At 49.7% G+C, this 13,130-nt stretch overlaps 1 protein-coding gene across 1 annotated transcript in view; it reads right to left on the reverse strand.

Annotated features, from left to right (window-relative positions):
* Positions 1-13,130, reverse strand: part of LOC124594104 (lysosomal acid glucosylceramidase-like) — a 175,731-nt gene that overhangs the window by 13,290 nt on the left and 149,311 nt on the right. Inside the window, exon 9 of the mRNA XM_047132455.1 lies at positions 492-775. Within this exon, the coding sequence (XP_046988411.1) occupies positions 492-775 (284 nt within the window). The remainder of the gene's footprint in view (positions 1-491; positions 776-13,130) is intronic.

The raw sequence follows: 13,130 nt of genomic DNA on the forward strand, positions 1-13,130 counted from the left end.
CAAACTAATGGCCAATCGAATGAGAACACAGTTTTGTACATCTGACGGACGTCCATACATGGCACTTGTGAGAGATATGTGTGGTTTCTGTTCTTTCTGGCATCTCTGAAAGAACAGACACCATTTTGATGCTACATCTATTGTGTATTAACACACAAAGTAATTTAAGACCTTATCACCCAGCGGTCATTAACACACAAAGTAATTTAAGACCTTATCTCCCAGCGGTCATTGATTTATATGAATGAGGCAAGTAGAACATTTGTGCAGGACCAGGATTCGAACCGCCTCCTTCTTATTAGGCAGGTGCGCTGACCGTTATGCCTTCTGGACGCAGTGGTCATCACAACCGCACCCACTAGACTAGCACGCCTCCCGTCAGACACAAATGTTCAACTAGTACCACACGCTACTGATGTAGTGGGAGAGTAGAGGAGTACAGCCAGCCCAGTGTGAATGGACCTCAGACTACAGAGAGAGTACCGACGTACTTGTTCTGAAGGACGACGACGACGTCATCTTGAGGTGTGAGGAAGGCGACGCTCTCGACGTCGCTGGAGTAGGCGTCCATCTGGAGGCTGACGCGCCGGGATCCGCGCGGCACGAAGCGCGAGAAGTGGGCGATGGCGTAGTACATGGGCTGCTTGTAGAACTCGTCCGCCGTCGCGTTAGCCACGATGGACGCGTCCGCGTGGTTTCCAATCCAGGTGGGGCCGCCCTCGGTGTTCACCACCATGTTCCAGTCCTCCCAGCCGGACGTCCAGTGGTTCGTCACCTGCACAACACACAGAACGCATCTCACTAGTGGAGATTAAACACGACTTAGTCTCGTACTTGTAGTATAGCAGTACTGCTACCAATAAGGTGGGGACACAGTCACATGATTATTTGGTATGGGTCCTACACACTTGATAAATATTCTAGGATGGATCACGAGTTCCGGAAATCTCCTTTGTGAACTGGTTGCGTTTCCCCAATATCCTACCAATGAATTCAAGTATAGCACGTGCTTTCCCTAAGACTGATCCTGTGTATTCATTCCACTTCACATACCCAAAAATTGTGACACACAGGTATTTGTATGAGTTGAATTGTATGGTGCTGAGGCAAGATATACTGCGTCAACCTAATCCGTGGCTTCCACAATGTCTCTTTAAAATAAACTAGAGATGGGTTTCGCACGAGAGATGTTTCCAGAATCCATGTTCACTGGCATGGTGGAAGTCATCCTGTTTGACATACTTCATTATGTTTGAGCTCAGGATATGTCCTTAATTTCTACACAAGGTGGATGTCAGTTATATTGGGCTATATTCTTGCGTATCATGTTTGCTATTCTTCTTATAGGCAGCTGTGGGCAGCTGCCTGGTGGCCCAATTAGACCGACACGAACGCTGGAGTTTCGCACCACTCCAGTATCGGAAAGGCGAAACATTTGCGTGTCATTACTGTCATGAAGTTTCTATCATAAAGGCGATATTCGATAGCAGAATATATATACACTGCCTGACAAAAAAAGTGAAGCACGCAGAATTGGAGGAGGAGACTAAATAAACCTTGAGAGATTGAGAGGTATGTGATGTTATTTCAGTAGTTACAACACTGAACCAAATTAGCAACGAACTTGGCAGTATGGACCCACTTATCAGCATGACCTTCACCTCATCTGTCATGGATGCATGTACTGATTCAGCTGGGAAGGGTGTCATAAACTTTTCTATCCGCTTCTGAGGCAATCTCTCCAGCAAATTTTAATGTCCTAGATACTGTCACTGGTACTAGGACGGAATTGACATCTGAGCTGGTCCCAGACACGTTATATTGGAGCCAGACCAGGGGATCTTGCTAGCCATGGTAGCACATCAACACTAAGCAGGCATGTTCCACGTGTGGACGATCTGTGTCTTATTGAAAAATCGCGCCATGAGACTGTCCCATGACTGGTAACACGTCAGGATGCAAGATGTCCGTGACAGACCGTTGTACTGTCGGATTTCCCAACTCAATAGCAGCGACAACTTGAGACCATACCCGACGGCTCCCAAAAACATGACGCCAGGCATGACACCACTCTGCATCTCCAAAACATTGAAAGAAAGAGACCGCTTTCTAGACCACTACCATACCCAGCGACAATGGTCATCCATGCTAGTGCAGAACAGAGATCTAGCACTGAAAACCGTACCACGCCATTCTTCATTAGCAGTCTACGATTTGTAGTCATGGCACCACTCCAAATGCAGCCGTTTGTGATGTGGTGTTAACGACAGGCCACACATTGAACAGTAATCCCCTGTGCTTATTGCTGCTAAATGGCGACCAATTATGTGTGATGGTACAAAATATTTCAGAAAGCCGATAACTTGTTCGCCGATGGCAGCTACAGATTACCTTCTCTGTGGTGCCCACAGGGGGTCCACCGGAACATCGACAACGCATATGCCTGTTCTCACGTTCCCATACAGTACAGCATAGGGCACTGTCACTTCCAAATGCTCCACAAATCTGAATATTGCATGATTCTAGCAGCAGGCCAAACGAGAGATCACAATGGGGCCCCTTTCAAAAACTGCCAAATGCTGATAACGCTGTCTCACACGAAACGCCTAATCCCTGTGGATTTCACAGTTGTCAATAGCTGACGTTGTTCACGCCCCTTAAGCACCCTACCACGCCTGGTAACAACACTAAACATGAACAACACTAATGGACTCTGTTGGCCGTTCTACCTATCAAAAAGAATTGCAAACCTGATCACCTACGTAACAGCTACGGTGTGGATGTGTAAAAACTTCCATTGGCATCACACCATGTCTCCTTGGCGCTCTACTTTTTTACTATAAAACGCTTTTGTATTTTTGTATTTCATGTATTGGGGTACGAAGCGTATCTTTGACTTGGGACTGCGGTCGCAGCTAGTGTGTACTAAGATGTAAATGCTTCCTCGGACGGTGTTACAGAACTTCCATGAATCAAGCCGCCACACTCGAAGAAATAATACGTTAACAATCTAAGAAAGTACTTGTGAAGGACAGGACAGTTGGGTTTGACCCATTTTGCACTTCAAATCGTTTCATAATATCCACTGCAGTGGGCTATTTGACAAACAAAGAGAAGGATAGACTTCGTTACAAGTCTGCATTCTTTCGAATGCTCGACGAAAAAACTTCTGAGTCGTTAGGCCACGCCATCCAGTAAAATCTCTCGAGCCATGAAGAATATCCACGTGGAGGGATCGAAACGTCGAACTCTGAAGTGGAGTCTGCTGCGTCCTAATGCCTCACAAACTGAAGATTATACCGTCAATATTAGAGATATTACACATAGTCAACTATTAAGAAAACTTTTATTTGATAAGTTGCAGTGTAGCACTGGGATCATCAGTTTAATTGAAGGAGAGCGACTGCACATGGCTGCGACGAGGTCCATAGATGATTCATTCAAGTGGATGTATGAAGGAAGGGTGGTGACGTCACTAAATATTTGTCCCCAAATACCAAAGAAAAAGAAACAATATAAATCCAGTCAATCTTAAAACACTACAAAATCCTATCGGGTGTTTGTGAAATACAGAAAGATAGCTCTTTCCCTCCATCTACAAGGTTTGGTCAGAAAATAATGCCTTCTGATGTATTCCTTTTTCATTTTGGAAAAAATATGATAGGAATATGTACATAATATGCACTCACAATCCTCGTAAGTAGATGGTGAGTGTAACTAAACTTTCAAACTACTGTAGAAATAACACCACTTGTCAGAATGACGTCAAATGGCAAAGGAATATTATCGGAGAAGGGGGAAAACGTATGGCAGAAGAAAAACAAACAGTCACAAAATGTAGCAATAGATGGTGCTGTAAGCATCATAATTTAATAGTGGTCGACTAAAAATGATAAATGAATCATATAACAATGCCCAAGGTGTACGTTTGACGTTAAACAAGCGGTACTACTCGTTGTGCATGGGAGTACAGGTGTGATACTGTTAGTTACGTAAGCCCATCCACCATGATAAGGTCATATCACATCGGATGGGAAAAAACCGGTTTCTAACTGTCCTAAGGCTAAAAACCGGATAGAAAGCATCACTCGCATTCGTTTTTAATTGTCCTGAGGCCAAAAACCGCATAAAAAGCATCACTCAAAATCAGATTGGATTATTAATTTCCGTGTGACTGGCACAAAACATGTTCAATATGCTGTGGTTCAAAATGGTTCAAATGGCTCTGAGCACTATGGGACTAAACATCTGAAGTCATCAGTCCCCTAGAACTTAGAACTATTTAAACCTAACCAACCTAACGACATCACACACATCCATGAACGAGGCAGGATTCGAACCTGCGACCGTAGCAGTCGCGCGGTTCCGGACTGAAGCGCCTAGAACCGCTCGGCCACCGCGGCCGGCTCAATATGCTGTCCATCGTTTTCTGCAACAAGTTGAAATCGAGGAACAGCGTGTTACGCAACTGATCGAAGTGTTTCCGGTGTCACGTTCAGCATCTATTGCGTAATGCGTGCCTTCAGTGCAGGTAAATTAGCAATCGGAACACTGAACACAACATATTTCAGGTAGCCCCATAGCCAGAAATTACGCAGATTAAGATCAGGTGGCCGGGACAGCCAGGCTGTAGGGAAATAGTGGATGATAATTCTAGCATTTCCGAAATGGCGCTTCAGCAGCTGCTTAACTGGATTTGCAATGTGCGGAGAAGCGCCACCTTGCATAAAAATGATCCCAACCACACATCCACTCTGTTGGAGAGCTGGAATGACGTGGTTGCGTAAAAGACACTCATAGCGCTTCCCAGTGACGGTACAGGTAACAGGACCGGAAGATCCTGTCTCTTCAAAAAACTATGGCCCTATGATAAATGATGCAGTAAACCCACACCACAAAGTGACCTTTCCAGGATGAAGTGATAATGCTTGAATTGCGTGTGGGTTTTCGGTTGCCCATATTTGACAATTCTGTGTATTGAAATATCCTGTCACATGGAAGTGGACTTCGTCTGTCCACAAAATCTTCCACGGACATTCATTGTCCACTTCCATGCGAGCAATGAATTCTAAAGCAAAGGTCTCACTTGCTGATAGGTCAACAGGAAGCAACTCGTGCACATGAGTAGTTTTGACTGGTTAGCAAAGAAGGATGTTTCGTAGAATTTTACGCACCGCGCTCACGGGTATGTCCAATGTTCGGGCAATTCTCCGTGTACTACACGTTTGCACACCACCACTCGTCTCCTCCTACATTGCTGTGGCCACTGCTTCCACTGAGGTCGAATCAATTCGTTTCTTCTCTCTACCAGGTTGCACACCAAAAGAACCAGTCTTTTCGAATTTCTGAATCATTTTCTGCAGACCCACGGCAGTCATCGGACCATCGCCTTTTTTCAAACCCTTTAGTGTCCGGAACTTCTGCAGAGCGACGTGTGCACAGTCATCATTTTTGTAATATAGCTTTACAAGCAGAGCGCGATCCTGCATTCAGACAGTCATGGCGAACATCGCAGACGCGAATGGAGGAAAAGCCGTGTACCCGGCATGTTTATACCAACTTCAATGGGTCGTGCCCATGACATGTGTTTTCATTTATGTATTCTGACACATACAGCGCCATCTATTGATCAATTTTCAGACTATTTTTTTCTTCTCCCATACGTTTTCCCCCTTTTCCGATAATGTTCCCTTGCAATCTGACGACACTCCGACCAGTGGTGTTATTTCTACAGCGTTTTGAAAGTTTAATTACAATCACGCTGTACATTATCTCTTTTCAGCATAAACTTTGCCTTTTCTTTTTCAGCCATGAATAACTGCATGAATTTCTGCTTGATAATGTTAATTGCCTCCGTTCTTATTAATGGCGTACGGAAATTTTTACAGTCTCCGGCATCTCCGGCGGTACTGCGATAGGATACCGCCCTTCGATTGTGCCATTCCAGCACTAATCGAAGCGCTAGGTTTTCAGGTGCCAGCCAGCCAGCCAGCCAGCCGATCAGCAGCGGTCCAGCCGAGCAGCAGCGGTCCAGCCGAGCAGCAGCGGTCCAGACAGCCAGCCCTCCAGCAGCAGCAGTCCAGCCAGGCAGCCAGCCCTCCAGCATCAGCAGCAGCAGCAGCGGCCCCGGCCCCGTCCGCGGCAGCAGCAGCGGCAGCTGCGGCATTCCTGCCAGCCGTCGCCAGTGCCAGCGCCAGCAGTGTCGGACTCTGGTCTTCATCCGTCTTCGTCTTCGTCTTCGTCTTCGTCTGTCCCCAGTTTTTTCCTTTCCCTTTCGTCCTGCGCATTTTTGTTTATCCGTGTCGTCATGTCAGCCCCCACCACCACTACCACCACAGCTTAGTTTATACTTCCCCCTCTGCTGCCACCACCACCATTACATGGTGCGCCCAGTCACACCCCCCTCTTTCCATCCCTCCTCTTCTCACTCTCCCTTCGCCCTCGCTCTTTGTCGCCCCCTCTCCAGCTTCTTCCTCCCGCTCCTCTCCCTCTGATCCTTTCCCCCCACTCCCCCAGCCTGTAACTGCAGCTCCAGGTAGGGTGGTGGCCCATCAGGCCACTGCCCATGCCCAACTCTCCCCATTGCCTTCGCCATCACCGCCACCACCGTCGCTGTCGCCGTCGCCTTCACCTTCGCCGTCACCATCTCCAGCGCCGACTGCTGCGTCCACGCCGGGACCTGCCCCTTCCCGCCACCTCCCTATAGCTCCCATCCCTCATGTCACCACCCACCCTTCTGCCGCCGTTAAACGTCCTAGTGGCACCACCACCTCTTCCGCTCCCAAAAAGGCGCCGCCCCATCCTCCTTCCCCCCTCCCCCCAAGGATGCCATGGATGTCTACCTTCCTGGCCCTGCTCCCTCCGCCTCCTCCTCCTCCACCTCCCCCCCCCTCTTTATACAAATACCTCCTGTCCTGTCCCGATCCTTCCCTTCTCGAGGCTCGGAATCTCTACCTCCTCCTCCGCCAACACTTCCCTGGTGCCCCCATCTCTCTCCTCACTCCCATACGGAATTCCGTTCTCATCTCCTCCCCCAGCCCAACCCTCCATACTGACATCCTCTCCTGTCCCCCCATTACCCGTTTTGGCCCCAACACCTCCCTCACCCCTGCTCCTTCTCCATCTCCTACCCGCTAACCCCAACCCCCATGTCGCCTGCCGACCCTCACCACCGTGATCACTCGGCTCAGTCCGTCGATCATGAAGGAGGAGGTGTTGGCGGAGCTCAAGGCGCATCCCACACTGGAGGTGTGGGCAGTCTGCCACATTTTCAACTCGGCCGGCCCCACCCGCCTTATGCGGGTTTTCTCCGAGGACGCCCCCACCATTGACCATCTGCTGAAGGAGGGTGCCCTCCTCTTCAACCAGCGCTATAAGGTCGACCCCTCCCATTCCCCTCCTCAATCCCTGCACTGCCAGAGGTGTCTGCGCTATAACGCACACCCAACAGCCGAGTGCCGCGAGCCCCCACCTGCCCGCATTGTAGGCAAGCGCACTTCCTCCAGCAGTGCCCTAACCTTCAATCCCCTCCCTCCTGTAATACCAGCAATCTCCCCCATCCTACCTACTCCCAAAAGTGTAAAGCCCGGCCCCCTCCGACCACTCCTGAACTCACCATCCCTGTCCATCCTGTGGACGCCCCCACCCCTCCTGGCAATTCCCTTCGTCCCCCCCCCCCCCCACCGCTGAGGACATCATCAGGTTCCTCACCATTGTCCTACAAAACGTCCACCCTTTCCAGCGCCCTCACACCCTCCAACAGGTCTCCCTCGCGGCCCATTTCATTTTCCACTTAAAAATGTATGCCACCTACTCCAACAACCAGGCCCATTTCACCTTCTCCCGTCTTGACACCCTTGTCTAAATCCCTGTCATGGCACGACAGCTCCGTATTCTTTTCAACAACATCTGCTCCCTTCCTGCCAACAAGAACCTCTTCCTGCACACCCTTGCCACCCACCACGTGGATGCCTTCCTCCTCAATGAAACTTTCCTCCAATCCCACCACACCGTCCACACATCGCTCTAACTCCTTCACCGCTCGATAATCCGCTCCCGATTGCGCGTGGCAGAGTTGCCATTGGTCACCACCACCAGATCCCAGTTCGGCTCCAACCTCTCCTTCCTGACACCACCGAACACCTGATCCTTAGTCTCTTCTTCCCCGGCCTTACCGTCACCTGCGCCACCATCTATCTCCGCCCTAACGTCCCTATTCCCTTCGACTTCCTCTCCCACACTGACCGTACCTTCTCCTTCTACGTGATCGCCGCCGACCTCAACATCCATTGTCGTTCCGCCGCTCAGTTACGGCGGCGGCATCGGTTTCTCTCCTCCCTTCAAGGCGACCTCATCCCCATCCCCCAGTGCACCCATCCCGAATAAAACTCCACTCCCAATGTTATCCTTTCCTCCCCTAACCTCCTTGGCCGCATAACGGTGGATGTCCTGGAGCCTATTGGTAGCTCCCTGTCCTCCTCACCGTTTCAGAAGGTCGTCGCCCCTGCCCCGACCCTTGTAATGACCCTCTCCCAAAGTACGTCCATGACTATTCCTGTGCCAACTGGAATGCCTACCGGGCTACCCTCTCCACCCAGGCCGATAGCCACCCCTTCCCCTACCACCACCCTGACGATGTAACCCATGCCGCCTCCTTTCTCCAGCAGACCTTGTCTGAGGCTGTGGAGGCCCACGTCCCTACTGTCGCCATCCACCCCCACCATCCTACCTTACCCCCACAGGCCGTCCTTCTCCTCTGTGAATCCCGCCGTCTCTACCGTGCCTTCCTCCACATGCGTGACCCAGACACACTCCAACGCCACCGGCAACTCCAGCGACACATTCGAAATTTGCTCGTGGCTAAGAAACGCCGGGACTGGCGACAGACATGCACCCGTTTAAATGCTACCCTACCTATAAACTCGTCCAAGTTCTGGTCAGCCTTCCATCGCCTTACCGGAACTAAACCCTCCCCCTACTATCCTCTTCTCCATGATGATCACCCCTTCCCTGACACCCTTAGTAAGGCCAAACACTTTGCTTCTTACCTCTCCAATGTCTTTTCCATCCCCGATGATCCCCAGTTCGATTACTCCATCTTCCCAGATGTCCGCGATCAAACTGACGCCTCTGTCCCTCCCCACACACCTGGTTTCCAGTACTTGGACAACATTGCACACACAGAACTCAATGCCCCTGTCACTACACAGGATCTCATTGTTACACTCTGCATGAAACACAACACCGCTCCTGGTCACAATCGTGTCACCTACCGTCACCTTTGTGAAGCTCCTGTCTCTTTCCTCTCCAACCTGGCCAGGCTCTACAATGTAGTCCTGTCCACCGGTTACAACCCCGACCTGTGGAAAACCTCAGATATCCTGATGTTCCTTATACCTGGTAAACCGCCATCCACCGTCTCCTCCTACCATCCCATCAGCCTTACCTCGGTCTTCAGCAAGGTCCTGGAATCATTCCTCACCCACCGCATCCACCAGCATCTCCGCCAGCACTGCCTCCTTCCCGTTACCCAGTGTGGCTTTCGGCCGTCCTTCTCTTCCGACGACCTTCTCCTTCACCTCACTCATCTCGTTTTCGAACAGCTTAATTCCCATCGCTCCGCAGTCTTCCTCTCCCTGGACCTCAAACGTGCTTATGACCGCGTATGGCATTCCGGTCTCCTCTTCAAGCTCCAAACCTTCGTCCTTCCTATTAACTACGTCCATCTGATCGGCTCCTTTCTCTCCCACTGTCCTTCCTACGTCACCATCCATAACACGGATTCCTACACCTTTTTTCCCTCCGCCGGTGTGCCCCAAGGCTCCGTCCTCTCTCCCCTTCTGTACCTTTTATATATGGCGGACATGCCGCCGCCGTCACCCCCCGTCCACCTTCTCCAGTTTGCCGATGACACCACCTTCCTTGCCCTTGCTCCCACCCTGCAGCGCTCCCAACACCTTCTCCAGTCCCATCTTGACCAGTTCACCGCTTGGTGCAACCAGTAGTTGCTCAAGGTCAATCCCTCCAAAAGCCAGGCGATCATTGTAGGCAAAACCACCCCTTCCTTCCGCTTCCTTGATTTCTATCTCACCAGCTATGGCCGTCCTATCGCCCTCACCCCCACCCTTAAGTACCTTGGCGTCACCCTCGACCGTCGACTCTCCTGGACCCCCCATCTCCGGACAATCCAAGCCAAGGCTCGCTCCCGACTCCGTCTCCTTAAGCTCCTTTCCGGCTGTACGTGGGGTCTGGACCCCTACACCATACTCCACACCTATAAATCCCTCATCTGCCCTATCCTTTGGTATGCCCATCCGGCCTGGATCTCTGCCCCCCTACCTTTTATAAATCCCTTCAAATCCTTGAACGCCATGCTCTCCGCCTCGCCTATCGCATCTGTCTCCCCTCCCCCACGCGGATCCTGTACGATCTCATTCCATTCCCCCACCTCCTCCTTTTCCTTGAAAGGATACAGATCCTGTACACCTCCCGCAAACTCGATCCTCCTCACCGGCTTATCTTGCCCATCCTCTCCCGCCCCCACCCGCTGCCGCGCCTGTATTCCCACGTCCCACCTGGTCTCCATCTATCCACCCTCCTTACCCTCTCCCAAGGTGGCTTCCACCAGCTCCCTAGCTCCCTCTCCCTGATGATGCCCTCCTCCCCTCCATCTACCCCTCCTACCAACTTTGATCCTCCCTCCCACTTCCTGTGTTTGCTCCTTTGGGCACACTCCCACCCTTCTCTCCCTCTTGCCTCCCTCCTCCATTTCTCCCCACTCCTCCCCCGGGCTTCCCCTCCCCTGTCCCTCTCCTCCTCCCCCCATCTCCTCAGCCATTGGCATCCTTGTTCTCCCCTCTCCCCACCTCACCCATCTTCCCCTCTTGGCAGGTCCCCGGACTCGCACACGCTAAGTGGACATTCGCGCGCCGGAGATCATCGCCATCAGTGTCTCGTGTGTGCCGTCGTGTTTAGTGTTCAGTGTTCACCGTCACACTCCATCGTTCACCAGTGCCATCGACATCTTCAGCGTTTGTGCTTCGTGTCAACAGTTTGTAGTGTGAATTGTCATCGAGTGTGAACGGCTTCATGTTTTTTATGTTCATGTTTCTACTGTTTTTCCCCGCCGTTTTGTTCCAACCCATGTGTCTTCTCTGTTTTATCATTGTACTATCTTCGGCTGAAGCGCGGCGTATTGTGCTGCTGCCAGCCGACCTGTTATACTGGTATTAAAATAACAATAAAGAAAAAAAAATTTACAATCTCTAGATCTTCCAAGTGGTGATCACCCTTTAGCAGTACGAATAGATACTTAGTACTGGAAGACAATTCTATTTTTCACCTTGGCTATTATACGATCACTGTCATTTGTATCAAACGATCAGCTGATTCCAGCGATGTCACACAGGGCGACGCCGTAGAATTACGACGACAGAAATAACGCTTGAAACTGGCACACCTCCGAAATCAGATGATAGTGTGACATAAGTGAGAATGATTGTATAACAGCCTAGGTGGAAAATGGAGCGGTCTTTTAATAACTGTATGGTTGTGGCATCCACTATGAACGTTATTATCGCTTGCAGTAGGTCAGGTACGTATGACAGGTGAGGCAAACCATTGTACTCTTGTAGTCTCAGCAGAGGTTTGCCGAATCCTGTACTGTCTAGCACTGCCATCTCCGGAGTTTTGATTAGCAACTTCAGACAAAACTATAGGAAGCTGAAATATTGCGGACAACTCACCGTTTGTCCCTTTTCCAAACGCTTATCGTGCTTACATGCTTTTAATCGCAAAAATTATTTGACATCACTTTCCTTGCAAAATGTGCAGTATTTATTTTTAATTATGTATTTATTTGCCTTTGGCAAGATTCTGTGCCGCTAACCCAGCAGTCGTCTGTTCTGTTCACCTTCAAACCAATGAAAGTGTCATCTCCTGTTACAAAGCTTCTCACTGACTCCTCCCTTCCGATTTTGAAACGATTCAAGACGTTGAAGACAGCTGTTTATCTTGTTTCTATATTATTTCTGATCAACATTCGCGTGACCGATCGTGCACGGCTCACTTAATCAGTAATCGTACTCGCTGTAACACCAGACCTCCTGGAGGTCACTTACTGACCTACCTGGGCAACGTCCTCCTTCCCACAGCTCTCGTACAGTGTCGAGAATAGCTGAGCTAGCATCCACTGCATCATCTTAAAAAAAAAAAACGTTCTTCAGCCTGTTCTGGTTGCCAGTGGAGTTTCATTGTCAGAATTCAGTGATTCTAACAGAATATATTCTCTACTGGGCACATCAGTAGTGACAGTTCTCTCAAACGTTGCAGTGTTGTTAACAGAACACGCAAATATTAGAAAGTGTGCTGAATAAGGCTAGAACAAAAACACTAAATGCTGCTTTTCGGAGTTTCGGCGCCCTGTAACCGTGAACACTGCAGTGCCATCACCCGAAGACGATATACAGTTATGGGACTTATACAGTGTTACCCGGCGGCAAACCCGCCAAGTGGATGTGCAAAAGCATTTAAGCAGTCTGTTATATACTAACACAAAGTGACATAAATTACTGCTGATATCTTGTACTGAGCCGACAACATTCCCTGCTGCGACGTTTAGTTCAGGAAGAATTATACAGGGTGTTACAAAAAGGTACGGCCAAACTTTGAGGAAACATTCCTCACACACAAAGAAAGAAAATATGTTATGTGGACATGTGTCGCTTACTTTCCATGTTAGAGTTCATTTTATTACTTCTATTCAAATCACATTAATCATGAAATGGAAACACACAGCAACAGAACGTACCAGCGTGACTTCAAACACTTTGTTACAGGAAATGTTCAAACGTCATCCGTTAGCGAGGATACATGCATCCACCCTCCGTCGCATGGAATCCCTGATGCGCTGATGCAGCATTGGAGAATGGCGTATTGTATCACAGCCGTCCACAATACGAACACGAAGAGTCTCTACATTTGGTACCGGGGTTGCGTAGACAAGAGCTTTCAAATGCCCCCATAAATGAAAGTCAAGAGGGTTGAGGTCAGGAGAGCGTGGAGGCCATGGAATTGGTCCGCCTCTACCAATCCATCGGTCATCGAATCTGTTGTTGAGAAGCGTACGAACA

This window comes from Schistocerca americana, chromosome 2 (assembly GCF_021461395.2).
Source record: "Schistocerca americana isolate TAMUIC-IGC-003095 chromosome 2, iqSchAmer2.1, whole genome shotgun sequence".
NCBI lineage: Eukaryota > Metazoa > Arthropoda > Insecta > Orthoptera > Acrididae > Schistocerca > Schistocerca americana.